Source organism: Solea senegalensis, linkage group LG13, assembly GCF_019176455.1.
Source record: "Solea senegalensis isolate Sse05_10M linkage group LG13, IFAPA_SoseM_1, whole genome shotgun sequence".
Taxonomy (NCBI): Eukaryota; Metazoa; Chordata; class Actinopteri; order Pleuronectiformes; family Soleidae; genus Solea; species Solea senegalensis.
In genome coordinates, this window is record NC_058033.1 from 7,708,368 (window position 1) to 7,722,566 (window position 14,199).

The 14,199-nt window shown below is 42.5% G+C and overlaps 1 protein-coding gene across 1 annotated transcript; it reads right to left on the reverse strand.

Annotated features, from left to right (window-relative positions):
• Positions 1 to 5,973: 5,973 nt before the first annotated feature.
• On the reverse strand, positions 5,974 to 13,799 carry taf9 (TAF9 RNA polymerase II, TATA box binding protein (TBP)-associated factor). Its single transcript, XM_044042502.1, has 7 exons — positions 13,718 to 13,799; positions 12,500 to 12,581; positions 12,281 to 12,417; positions 12,063 to 12,197; positions 11,875 to 11,956; positions 11,673 to 11,786; positions 5,974 to 6,267 (listed from the first exon to the last, which is right to left on the reverse strand). Exons 1-7 carry the CDS (start codon positions 13,751 to 13,753, stop codon positions 6,110 to 6,112), a joined length of 744 nt encoding a protein of 247 aa, XP_043898437.1. The 5' UTR covers positions 13,754 to 13,799; the 3' UTR covers positions 5,974 to 6,109.
• Between the last annotated feature and the right edge of the window lie 400 nt (positions 13,800 to 14,199).

A 14,199-nucleotide genomic window follows, 5' to 3' on the forward strand; every position in this document is an offset into this window, starting at 1 on the left:
GCTCAACTGTCATAGGGTGATAGGATGTGTTCACCCTGGACTATTGGCCAGTCCATTCAAAACATGCAATACAGTAATGAGGTAAATGTCCACTTCTGGTAAGATTCGAACCCCCGACCATAGAAACGACAGTCCTTGTCTGAACCATGTGAGCTAGTTGTCCTTGTATGCTTTTTAGTCCAATTTGGAAGTCTTTCAATAATAGAACTCATGACTTCACAGACATCAGCCTTATGAAATATTTAGTAACGTCTGTCCCTCATCATGGACAGCGTGGTTGGTGTAGTGGTTCGTGCTCATGCCTTTGAACCAAGAAGACCTCGGTTCGAGACCCACATGGAACAAGCATCTTTCTGGAGTTTTTCATGTTCTCCCCATGTGTGCACGGCTTTTCTCCGGGTTCTCTGGCTTCCTCCCACAGTCCATTAATCATCTATCGCTTTGTCCTGCACTGGAGGGTCGCGGGGGTTCCTGTGCCAAGCTTAGCTGTCATAGGGTGATAGGCGGGGTTCACTCTGGACTGTTCGCAAGTCCATTCAAAACAAGCAACACAGTGATGAGGTAAATGTCCACTGGAAGAGTCACTTGATGTAAGATTCGAACCCCTGAACATAGGAATGGCAGTCCATGTCTGAACCATGTGAGCTATTTGTCTTTGCATACTTTTTCACACAATTTGGAAGTCTTTCAATAATAGAACCCATGACTTCGAAAAAAGGTCAGACTGATGAAATATTAAAGAACATCTGTCCCTCCTTATGGGCAACACGGTTGGCGTAGTGGTTACTGTGCTTGACTTTGGAACAACACGATCAGAGTTCAAGACCCATTTGGAACAAATGTCTTTCTGGAGTTTTTCATGTTCTCTCCAGGTTCTCTGGCTTCCTCCCACAGTCCATTAATCATCTATCGCTTTGTCCTCCACTGGAGGGTCGCGGGGGTTCCTGTGCCAAGCTCAGCTGTCATAGGGTGATAGGCGTGGTAGATGATTGACGGACTGTGGGAGGAGGCCAGAGAACCCGGAGAAAAGCCGTGCACACATGGGGAGAACATGAAAAACTCCAGAAAGATGCTTGTTCCATGTGGGTCTCGAACCAAGGTCTTCTTGGTTCAAAGGCATGAGCACGAACCACTACACCAACCACGCTGTCCATGATGAGGGACAGACGTTACTAAATATTTCATAAGGCTGATGTCTGTGAAGTCATGAGTTCTATTATTGAAAGACTTCCAAATTGGACTAAAAAGCATACAAGGACAACTAGCTCACATGGTTCAGACAAGGACTGTCGTTTCTATGGTCGGGGGTTCGAATCTTACCAGAAGTGGACATTTACCTCATTACTGTATTGCATGTTTTGAATGGACTGGCCAATAGTCCAGGGTGAACACATCCTATCACCCTATGACAGTTGAGCTTGGCACAGCAGCCCCCACGACAAAGTGGTAGATGATTGATGGACTGTGGGAGGAAGCCTGACTATGTGTAGAAAAGCCACATTCTCACACAGGGAGAACATGAAAAACTCCACAAACATCCTTGTTCCAACTGGGTCTCGAACCCAGGTCTTCTTGTTTCAAAGGCAAGAGCACTAACCACTGCACCAACTGTTTGGGCCATTACGGAGGACATGTATCGTTAAATACCTCATTAGTCTGAGGTCTTTCTGAAATCATGTTTGTGCTCATCTGTTATTGAATGTCGTCCAACGTTGAAGAAGAAGTGTGTGAGTACAAATAGCTCACGTGGTTCAGACAAAGACTGGGGTTCCTGAGGTCAGAGGTTCAAATCTTAGATGAAGCAACTTTTTAAGCCCAATATTCCACACAGAGAGTGAATAAGTGTGAGAAAACCTGAGGAACAGCATGGACAGTTAGCTCAGCTGGTTAGAGAGTGGCCTTTCAGTCCGGATGTTGGCGGTTCGATTTCCTTATAGGTCAAAGTTTAAGGTTCCACAGCCAAAGTGAAGACTCAAAAACGCCCGGAGCTCCATCCCAAATCGCAGAAGGGTTCGTGGCGTGGTGTATTGGTTCGCAACCGCAAGGTTGTGCCAGTCCGGCTGTGGCTGGTTCAAATCCAGCACACTTCGAACACTTGGCCCCGGCGCCGGGGCCAAACTGCGCGCTCTCACTGCCATTGTGGTGGTGGGGGGCTGGGGCTGGGCTGTGCTCCCCCGGCCCCCCGCACAGATAACAGCAGGGGGTTATACCATTTTATTTCACATTTTTTTTGGCTAAAAAAATACAAAAAAAATGATAGGGGTTCACTCCCTAGACTGTTGACCACACAGTTGGGTACAGGTGTCCAGTATTTGCTGCTTAAAAATCATGAGCACATGAGTGAGACTTCTGTGTGATTAACGTGTTCACATCCTTTTTACATCATTAACAAGTGAAAACTGTGGACGAGTCAAAGTGGCAACATTCAATCAATAAATACACCATTAAATAATGACTCACATGTGTCTCACATTCATTCATTCATTCACATTGGAATTCAATACATAAATGTCTCATTAAATGTGTCATTCATTCATTCCAATACCAAATTCATTTGATGTAAAAACAACATACAGAATGACACACATGTGAGTCATTATTTAATGGTGTATTTATTGACTGAATGATGCCACTTTGACTCGTCCACAGTTTTCACTGGTTAACAATGTAAAAATGATGTGAACACATTAAACTCTGTTGACAAGTGCTGTTAACGTCCGTGTGAGGGGATGAAATCACAGGTGAAAAAGTGATGGTTCGCTCCAGAAAGTGTGCTTAACACAAGTGTAAATGCGACGAGTCTCTGATGCGTCTCCAGTGTCTGACGTGAAACTGCGTCGATACAATCGTGCGACTTTTCCAGCTAATGTTGTTGTGGTTGCTACGGTTACACACAGGATGTGACGCTGTTTGAGAGAATTATTAGTAGTAAAACTAATACAGTGAAATATGGGGTATTCTTTTTATTAGTGTATAGTTTTTTTTTAACTGACATTACAAATAAATGTCATTAAAAATTAACTAAATCAATGAACATTTCAGTCCACTAGGTGGTGCCAAGTGCTCACTTTCACGAGCGCTGTTGTCTAAGTATATCTCATGGTGTCTTTGATGATTATTTCAAAAAATGTAAAAGAAGTAGAGATGCAACAATTACTGCATAATTAAAACCATTACTAAATTAATTGTCAAATACTTTAATAATCGATGAATTGATTTTTGTTTCATTACAAATGTTGAACATTTTCCGGTTTCTTTGTTCCTTTTAATAAAGGAAGTGAAATGAGTGGTGTGTGTGTTTACATGTGGAGCAGTGACGTCACATTAGCATTAGCATTAGCAGGTGTAATCTGAACACCTGTGATCGGATCCCTCAGGTCGGATGTTAACAGCAGGTGTGAACAGAGCGTCAACAGAACATCTAAGAAATGTGCGGATCATTTTTAAGCAGCAGTTACCACACCTGTCCCCGCTGCTCCTCGTCCTCCTCCAGCTCCTCCTGGTCCTGGCTCCTGGCTCCTGCTCCAAACAAAGTTGTAGATCAGTTAAAGACTTTAAAAATCCTGAAAACATTTGTAAAATCTCAATATTTAACAGAGGATTCTGATATATTTAGTGACAACTGTGAATGGAATCACATGAAAACACATGAACTGTGCCTTTAACGGCAGCTGTTTGCAGGTCTTCAGTCAGAGGACATGATGAGACAAAGCAGTGTCCACTTTAAAGTGTTCAAATGTGCTCACTGTAGTAAATGAGTGAAGAAATGTGAGGAAAACACAGGAAAACCTTTTTATTGTCAACTATTTATTGATCCATATCAACCTGGACACTTTTATTTTGAACTTCTACTAAACCACTGCTCCTCAACAGTTTTTTTACTTAATCTGCCCCCTACTGGCCAGACTAGATACTCATTCTGAACAGTTTTAATGGTCTAGGGACATTTTTGACAGTTTACTAAATAATAAATATATTTTAGGACATACTATACTAGGACACTTTTAGACAGTTCATATTTTAACTGTTGACATATTATCAGAGGTGGGCAGTAACACGCTACATTTACTCCATTAGAAATACTTGAGTAACATTTAGATCAATTGTAATTTTAGTTTTATTTACATGCGCAATCTATTTCTCTTTTTATTTTAAAGACTGTATTTATTGTTTTATTTAAAATATTATTATTTAACATTTGAATATTGCTGTTTTATATTATGTTGTGTCTATTTTGTGCTATTTGTGTTGCACTGAATATTTCAAAAATAAATCCGGAGAAACTCAGTACTTGTACTCTTGACATACTTTTTTACTCTTACTGAAGTCATTATTTTCATGAGTATTTTTACTTCTACTTGAGTAATTATTATCTTAAAGTAACAGTACAGTATTTTTTTGGCTTCCCTTCCCACCTCTGCATATTGTACGAGGACATTTGGGACAGTTTATTTTTGGACAGTTGTTGAAGGTATGATGTCATAATGTATAATGACATGTTTTAGGTCAGTTTTTTGAAAACACACACGTACCTGTGTTTGCTGTGGAGCAGTGACGTCACATTAGCAGCAGCTAACCTGCTACTGGCCAGATTAGATACTGATTCTGAACCGTTTTAAAGGTCTATTGACAGTTCGTGTTGAGGACATTCTTTGACATGTGTTGACAATTTATATGATAACGTTTTTGATGACATACTAAACTCGGAAAGTTCTTATTTGGACAGTTTTGACGACATACTATCGCACGTTTGTTGCGGAGCAGTGACGTCACGTTAGCATTAGCAGTAGCAGGTGTAACCTGAACACCTGTGATCGGATGTGAACAGCAGGTGTGAACAGAGCGTCAACAGAATCTACGAAATGTGTGGATCACTTTTAAACAGCAGTTACCACGTTTGTTTACACGTTTGTTTAAATGTTTGTTACCGCTGCTCCTCGTCCTCCTCTTTCTGTCTCCGCGAAGAAGAAGCCTCGCCTCCGACAAAGGAAGTGGAACATTCCAAATAGATCGACACAGAGGGGAGGAGTGGAATGTAGCAAGTCACGGAAATTACACAAAGGCCTTTAAATCAGTGTGTGTTTGTGCAGGAGCAGCTCCACCTGTAATTAATCAACGTTCATGTCCTCGCTGGACAAATAAAAGAACAATGGCAGCTGAAATTGTTGTTATTTCAAAACATGTTCGCTAAAACAGAGAAAAAAAACCACCACCTGTAGGAAATGCTGCCACCTGCTGGACTGGGCGTGCTTTCCCCCTCATCTTATAAAAGCTGCCTAAATTGTCCCGTTTTAGCTCTTTGCCTAAAAACAATAAATGTGACAATAAACAAATGGTCAGCTCATCATCAAGCTCTGCAGAAGCCTGATAACGAGCTGTTCATCTGAATCAGCTGTGTCGGAGGAGGGCAACATGTAAAACATGCTGGGGAGTGTTCCCTGAGGACCAGGGTCAGGAAACACTGCTCTAAATTGACCATAAGTGTAAGAGAGTGAGAGTGAATTGTTGTTTGTCTCAGGGTGTGACGCCGCCTGTTGACCCGTGTCAGCTGAGACTGTCACAGTGACCCTCCGGTAGATGATGGATGATTGAAGGGTGAATGTGATTTAATGGAGCCTGATTCTATTGGTTCAAAGAGCTGTCAATCACCCAGATTGGCCAATGTCAGCCAGAGCTGTGGTCCTTGCGTGACTGAACATGCTGTAGAGTCAGAGAGTTGTGTACTTTTTTTACATCAATAGGCATGTCAATAAAATTAAATGAGTTTAATCATTTGGAATCTCAGGAATCTCAAACGGCACAGAACGCCTCGGCATGTAACGCTGCTTCACTTCAGCAGTTTTAACCTCCTACTGCATTTTTAAAGGTCATGTTTACTTTTACGTTTTTTTATCCATCATATTCAAATTAAAGAGCTTTTTTTCAGTGATGATGTTTTGAGTGGAACTTTCCTTTAAAATGAGAAGCAGCTTATTTTTCATTTTGAGCAGTTTTTTTTTATTGTAAATCACACGTGAACAGGTTTGACTGCATGTGAACGCAGGTTTCAGTCTCTTCCTCCTCTGATTTATTGATTTATGTATTTTTTTAAAAAGCGTTGTCGTCTCCATCATAAAGCGTCGTAGTCGTCCTCGTCCTCGTGTTTTCTCTTCAGCGACTCACTACCGCCGCTGTTCTGCGACACCATGTTGGTGGTGATGAGGATGTTTTTGGAGCCGATCAGTGATTGGTTGATGAGGACGTTGGAGGCCGGCGTGGACGACGTCGCTGTCGGGGAAGAAGAAGGAAAAAGAAGCAGGTTTAAATGTCGCGTTTGTGGACTTTCGGCTTAGTGACTGATGGAGTAAGACGTGCCTTCGGGAGCTCCTGCGAAACTAATTTGTAACAAAATTGGGCTTTTTTCGTGAACTTTCTATTATATATTTTTAGCTCCACAAGCTTGTTGTGAGTGCAATACATGTTGGTATGCCTTCAAAAGCAAAAAATATGAACAACCCGGCGGCTACACTAACGAGGCCTACCCCCCCGGCTGTATCCCCGCCGCAGAGTGCAGCTGCTAAGACGCCCCCTTCAGAGGAGGCTGCTACCGTCCCGTGCATGACTTCTGCGGAGTTTAAGGCTGAACTGCTTACTGCTCTTCGAGGTGAGATGGCAGGCATTTTCAAGAAAGAATTAGAGTCAGTGATGACAAATAACTTTACTCAGATAAAGTCCGAACTGCAGAGTGTGAAGACGGAGCTACAAGCTAACATGTCGGCTATCAGGTCGGAGGTGGATGTGCTAAAGATAACTGTGAATGACATGGAACGCTCGCTGTCTACATGTACTGATGATGTGGTTTCACTCAAAAGTTCTGTGGACAAACTCTCAGCCCGTCTTGTTACTCTTGACAGTAGATGTGAGGATCTGGAGGCGAGGTCTCGCCGTAACAATATCAGGATAATAGGTCTACCCGAGGAGCACGGCACGATTGACGCGACCATAGTTTCCACCTTGCGGAAAGATGCTCTCGACTTAGGGAAGGAGCCAGTTGTGGACCGTGCACATCGATCCCTACAGTCTAAGCCGAAACCCGGCGAACGCCCTCGTCCCATAATAGCACGTTTACACTATTATGCAGACTGTGTGGATATTCTACAATGTGCCAGAATTCACCGGCAGATTGAGGTAAAGTATTCAACAATCTCCATTTTCACGGATTTCACTGCGTGGACCGCCAAAGCACGCGCTTCCTTCAATGATGTCCAACGCCAGCTCAGGGACATTCCTGACGTAAGGTTTGGGCTGCTGCATCCGGCATGTCTTCGGATCACCAGAGGGGATGTCACGAGGGAATTTACGTCACCTGGCGAAGCCGCAGCTTTTGTGAAAGCACTTAAGTAAACTTGGGTTAGTTACCACTAAGTTACTGAAACACAGGTTTGAGTGTAGGTGCCACTGCAGTTATGCTACTTTACATTATTTATAAAAAGTGGTGATATGTTTTGGGGTTGTTTTTTTTATCGGTACTGTCTAGGTAATAGTTTTGAATATTATACCATTTCTGCAGATATGTTCTATTAATTGTTGATATGAATGGCACCATAACCCCTACTGTTCTAATAAACAGTCAAACTTGCTTATGTATGTGAAGGTTTCTTAGATGGTTCTGAGTTTTGTGGTCATAATATTTCGGCCCTGTCTTTAGCTGTATATTTTTATTTTCTTAACGTACGCAGGAGCTCCAGTCAAGTTGGAGCGAGGTGAGTATTGCTATTTGGTCCAAAGTCTGGAGTCCATTCTTTTGGTTTTTGACTCCTTGTGGAGTTAGCACTGGTATCCTATCGTTTGGGGATGGGATAGTGGAAGGTGCTATGGGGGGGTGGGTGTGGGATCTGGGGTGAGTTACAATAGTTGAGCCAGTTAAGCTTTTTTTTATTTTTTATTCTCTTTCTTTTCCTTTGTCCCTGGAGTGTTGGGTTGGGAAAACTGGTTGCCTCCCATTTTGATACACACTTCACATGGCTAATGTTTCAAGCTCAAATGTGAGATTTATTAGTTGGAATATAAAAGATCTAGGAGGTGCTGTTAAACGGTGTAGGGTGTTCTCCCATTTGAAGCGTTTGAAATCTGACATTGTATTTCTGCAGGAGACCCATATGAGGAACAAGGATCAAGTTAGACTGAAATGTCCCTGGGTTGCTGAGGTATTCCATTCTAGCTTCAACTCAAAGGCCAGAGGGGTTGCCATCTTGATTAGTAAATCCGTCCCATTTACCCTGACTACTACCATTTCTGATAAAAACAGCAGATATCTGATAGTTCTGGGTACTCTATTTCGTGTGCCTATCCTATTAGTTAATGTGTACGCACCAAATTTTGATAATCCTGGTTTTATGAACAGGTTGTTTGAAAATCTCCCATCTCTGAGTGACTGTTTTTTGATTTTTGGCGGGGACATGAACTGTGTTGTAGATCCTCAACTAGATCGTTCTACACCTGGCTCAACCCAATCACTAATGGCTAAGGCTCTCTGCAATTTCATGTCTAGTAATGGCTATGTTGACCCCTGGAGATTTCGTAATCCGTGCAGTAGACAATATTCTTTTTACTCGCATGTGCACCAAACTTTTTCACGCATAGATTATTTCTTTGTAGACGCTAAACTTTTGCCAAAAGTAACAGATGTTTCGTATCATCCAATTATTGTTTCAGATCACTCACCGGTGTCCATAGATGTTCAGATTTCCTCAGAACCGCACTATTCCACCCATTGGCGATTCAACACCTCACTTTTATTGGATGACAAATTTCATAAATTCATTGTAGGTGCAATAGAGGATTTTATTGTTCTTAATCAATCTGATTCGGACCCTATCCCTAAGGCGCTACTGTGGGAGTCCTTAAAAGCATATCTGCGAGGTCAGATAATTTCATACTCTGCACATATAAGGAAATCGAGGATGTCTAATAGTCAGAGGCTTACATCTGCTTTAGAATCAGTAGACCAACAGCTTGCGACCGCCCCATCTGATGATCTTTCAAAGCGTCGCGTGACCTTACAGACAGAGCTGGATCTTATCACAACTGCCGAGGCGGAACGCCTGTTACTTCATTCCCGTTCTAGATATTACAAACATGGCGATAGGTCTGGCAGGTTGCTAGCTCACCAGTTGCGTCGTCAAGCAGCTTCACGTCTAATACCTCGCATTAAGGATGGATCGGGAGAGTTGCATGAGAACCCGGCTGTTATTAACTATGTTTTTTCGTCTTTTTATGAGTCCCTGTACAAGTCTGAATTCTCATTGGATCCAACTGATATGCACACGTTTTTAGATGAACTTCAGTTTCCTTCCATAAATCCAGAATTGGTTAATCAATTAGAGTCTGCTCTGACCATTCAAGAATTAAACTCAGCTTTACAAAGCATGCAAAGTAATAAAGCCCCGGGGCCTTTATCACTCGGTTCTCTGAGACAAGCCTCTATTAGTGCTCTTTTGAAGAAGGGCAAAGATGCTGATCTTTGTACTTCCTATAGACCAATTTATTTAATGAACGTTGATACGAAGATTCTTGCAAAGGCCTTGGCTCGCCGACTTGAAAGGGTTCTTCCAACAATTATTTCTGAGGAGCAGACTGGCTTTATAAAGGGGCGTCAGTTTTATTATGATGTTCGTACTTTGTTAAATGTAATCTACTCAAAAGAAGCAACAGCTGTACCTGAAGTAGTGATATCGGTTGACGCCGAGTAGAATGGAATTATTTATTTGCAGTCTTAGCTATATACGGATTTGGTAAGAGTTTTATATCATGGTTACACCTTCTTTATACCTCCTTTTTTTTAAACAGAGATTGTAGACAGGGTTGCCCCCTGTCTCCCCTCTTGTTTGAGCTTGCTATAGAGCCCTTGTCTATGCACTTAAGAACCTCTCCCACTTTTGATGGTATCACCAGGACTCATACGGAGTTGAAACTGTCGCTCTATGCCGATGACCTGTTGCTATATGTTGCAAATCCAGTAGGAGCCTGCCCCCCCATTGTTTCGCTCTTTCATAGCTTCGGCCGGTTCTCAGGGTATAAGGTTAATGTCGCAAAGAGTGAATGCTATCCTGTCAATAAACTAGCTATGCAGCTATCCCAGTCGCACATTCCTTTCAAATTGAGCCCTTCTGGATTTAGGTATCTTGGGGTTAACATTACCAGATCTTTTAAATCTCTTTACTCTGAAAATTGTTCTCCCCTCTTTGCAGAGATTAAGACAGACTTTCAAAAGTGGGGTTACCTCCCTCTCTCTTTGATAGGACGAATAAACACTGTCAAGATGTCCTGCCAAAGTTTCTGTTTCTCTGCCGATATAAAAATATCTGCCGATATTTTTACCAAAAACAGTAGACTCGATTATTTGTAAATTTTTGTGGAATGGCAAAATGCCCAGAGTTAGACAAAAAGTACTTCAGAATTGTAAGTTCTATGGCGGCCTCTCTTTGCCAAATTTTCAATTCTACTATTGGGCCGCGAACATAACTAAAATTATATTATGGTCCAAGTCAACTAATATACTTTGGCATCAATTGGAAGCACAGTCATGCTCCCCAGTCTCTTTTTCTGCTTTATTAACCAGCTCGGTCACCACAAACCCCTCTGGCCTTACCTGCAACCCTGTGGTCACCGCTACGCTTAAGATATGGTTTCAATTTAGGAAGCAGTTTAAATTTACTGCTCCCACAGTTTTAACCCCACTGTTAAAAAATCCTGCATTTAAGCCTGCGTTTACTGATTCCACTTTCTCCTTGTGGCAAGATAGGGGACTGAAATGTTTTGAGGACTTCTATATGGAAGGGGTCTTTTGTTCTTTTGAAGATCTGGTTACTGAATTCAATCTTCCACCCTCTCATCTTTTTAGATATTTCCAGGTGAGAAATTGTGCGAAGTCCTTATTCTCCGACTTCCCTCGCCTTCCACCTCAGCAGCCATGGGGTGAACTCTTACAATTGAATCCTTTACAGAGGTCTTTAATGTCGGACATTTACAGTTCTATTCAGTCGTATGATGATCATTTGACCACCAACACAAGAGGGTCTTGGGAGCGCGAACTTGGATTGGCTTTTGACGAATATTGGTGGGAGTCCGGACTGCAGGTCGTTCACAGAACCTCCATTTGTGCCAGGTTGACCTTGATACAGTTTAAAGTTGTATTTAGATGTCACTATTCGAAAACAAGGTTGGCACAGATTTTCCAGAATACGGTATATGTCTGTGACAGATGCGGAGGCACTGTCTAAGATACTCTCCAGGACTATGTCCTTTTTAAAATTAGAGAGACTTAGATATTCAAGAAGGGGAAACTTGAACACATTCTACAATAAATGGCAACCGTTTATGGATTTTTAAATTATTATTATTATTATTATTATCAATAATAATAATAATAATACTATTTTATTATTATTATTATTTCATTTTATCTATTATGTTTATGTGGTTGGTTTAGTCATGTGATTGTTGTTTGTTTCTAAAAACTATAAAAATCTGAGGGTGTATACAGACGTTTAATGCCGACATCAGTGTCTCTTGCATGTAAGTGCCTTTTGTTGTTCTTGTATACACACCAATAAAAATATGAAACAGAAATGTCGTGTTTGTGTCGATGTAAACAAACTCTTTCACAGCAGAGATGAGGAGGCGGGCCTTACTGGTTTTAGCGGTGGTCGTCTGAGAAGGGGGCGGGATCTGTACGGTGAACCTCTGACCCGTCAACGACACCGGAGCTCCGACTTTAGCAGTGACGGACTGAACCGACGGCGTTCCTGTGGAGACGACACGCGGTCAGAACAAACTGGAGCTGTGTGTGTGTGGCCCCCCCTGCAGGCTCTTCCTCCACATGACAAGACTCACCGAGTGTCGGTGTGCTCGGTCTGCTGGAGACGGTGCCGACACTGAGACGAGGCACAGATATCCTGCTGGCAGACGAAGCCAACTGGAGGAAATAGAGACGTTTTACACACACACACACACAGTAAAGGTGGACACAGTTAAGTGGACACACAGTTAAGTGGACACACAGTTATGGTGGACAGTCTCACCTTCTTCTGGACAGACTTGAGTCTGTAGTTTGGCGCCGTCAGACAGTAGCGGTCTGGAGGAAGACGTGGTCCAGTGTAGGGTTTGATGAGCGGCAGAGGACTCTGGTTCTTCTGCCGGGCGACCTCCAACAAGAACTGAACACACAAACAAAACCATAAACAAACAAACAAGGTGAATGAATGAATGACGGCTTGAAAGACACCTCAGGGGCACTTACGTCTCGCGGCGGTGGCGACGTGAACGACTGATCCATGCGGCACTGGATAGCCAGTTTGATGTCGTCGGCGTCCACACTGGACTTCTTGGCGTGCGTGGAGTAGATCTTGGCGTCTTCGATGATCGTCGTCACGTATCCTGCGGACAAAACAGACAACAACATTTTGAGGCTTGAGGACTTCCCTCGCTTGGACGTCTCGCCGTGGCGGCAGCGACTCACTGTATGTGAACTCCAGCATCTGGTTGATGACTCGTGGTTCGTACTCTGTGATTCCCATGTCCTTCAGGATCTGGATCATCACCTGCCGGGACAGGGGACATCCGTCACACATTTAAGCCAGGTGACTCATCACTCTGCATGAACACTTGAAAACTAAACCTGGCAGCTCAAAGTTAAATCACCGTTCATTCATTCATGTTGTTTAAATTGTGTGGGTTTTGTGTGAGAGACATCATCATTTCCAAACACTGTTCAATATTTTCTGACATTTGATGAACCAAAACGACTCCTCGATGATGAAAATAACCGTTAGCTATTAACATTAGCAATATCTTTTATTAAAGTGCGTTTGTATGAAATACTGACATTTTCCTAACATAAGACTCACCCTATGAAATCCACGTCAGTTTAAGTCTACAACATCTTAAGAACATGTTCCTGCCTTTGTCTCACTGTGAGACAGACTTTTCCAACAGGAAACTGAAGTTTGTAAACCACTCACTCTCCCACACCAAACCGCATGATTTTCACAGGAGCTGCTGGTCTACTGCTACCTCATGTGGTCACTTTGTGTCACTGAGGTCTGAAATCTGAAGCAAGAATTTGCCAAAATAAGACATTTGAACTTAGTGATGGAGGCAGCAGTGGATCAACAACTCCTGTGTGATGTGATGTTAAAATCACTGATTTTCTCTATGGGGTTTGGTATGGGAGAGTGAGTAGTTTGTCCAACAGTGAGATAAAGTTCGTGAACACGTTCTTGAAGGACAAACTGACGTAGATTGTGTTGTTAGAGTCTTCGTTAGCCAATCACGTGACTCAAGTGCAGGTTACGTGACGTGAAACAGAGTTTAAGTGACCTCAGGTGGTGATTCGTTCACCTGTGAACCGTAAATCTGTCACATCACGTGACGTGATCTCATTAGGATATACAGTAGTTCAGAGTAACTTTATTTATCTCACTTATATGTTAATGTCCATCAATGCTAACTAGCCAGCGAGCATGGATGGGCTGTTGTTTGTTGTTGTTCTGTACGGAGCTCCGGTGCTAACGTTAGCTGCTAGGCTAGCTGCCGTTGTTGGTGTTCATAAACATGAGGTTCTTTCTCCGTTAGCGGCGCAAACAGTGTTTGATCCGAATATTCCGGATGAATTACGTTCACTCTCGGTGTGAACGCGAGAGAAGCGGATTATAACCGCGTGAGAAAATATCGTTACCTGAGCGTCTTTCGGGATCGTTTTCGGGGCAGACATTGTGATTTTCCCCTCAGCGCCGCCCACTGCGCGCGCCTTCTTTTCTTACTGCTTCCGCTCCCGGTCACACGCACACACACATGCACATATCAACCGAGAGCGACACCTGCTGCTCGGAAACAATACCACAACTACCAATATTATTATTAATAGTTTCAAGTAAGTGTTTTACGGAAGAGGATTAGGGCCGCATGTACAATTAAATTCTCAAGTCAGAATTCTGACTTTAATCTCAGAATTCTTACGACTCTGATTTTAATCTCAGAATTCTCACGTTTTTAATCCCAGAATGTGACTTTAATCTCAGAATTCTGACGTTATTATCCCAGAATGTGACTTTAATCTCAGAATTCTGACGAATCTGACTTTAATCTCGGAATTCTGACGTTTTTATCCTACAATATGACTTTAATCTCAGAGTTCTGTCCTTTTTTTATCCCAGAATA

Bases quoted from the DNA above. Each gene is read 5' to 3' on its own strand.
- taf9 (XM_044042502.1), bottom strand. From the start codon at position 13,753: ATGTCTGCCCCGAAAACGATCCCGAAAGACGCTCAG. The intron at 12,198-12,280 runs GTAAGTGCCCCT...TTGTGTGTTCAG, and splicing joins CGTCGCCACCGCCGCGAGAC to TTCTTGTTGGAGGTCGCCCG. The intron at 11,957-12,062 runs GTGAGACTGTCC...TATTTCCTCCAG, and splicing joins TCAAGTCTGTCCAGAAGAAG to TTGGCTTCGTCTGCCAGCAG.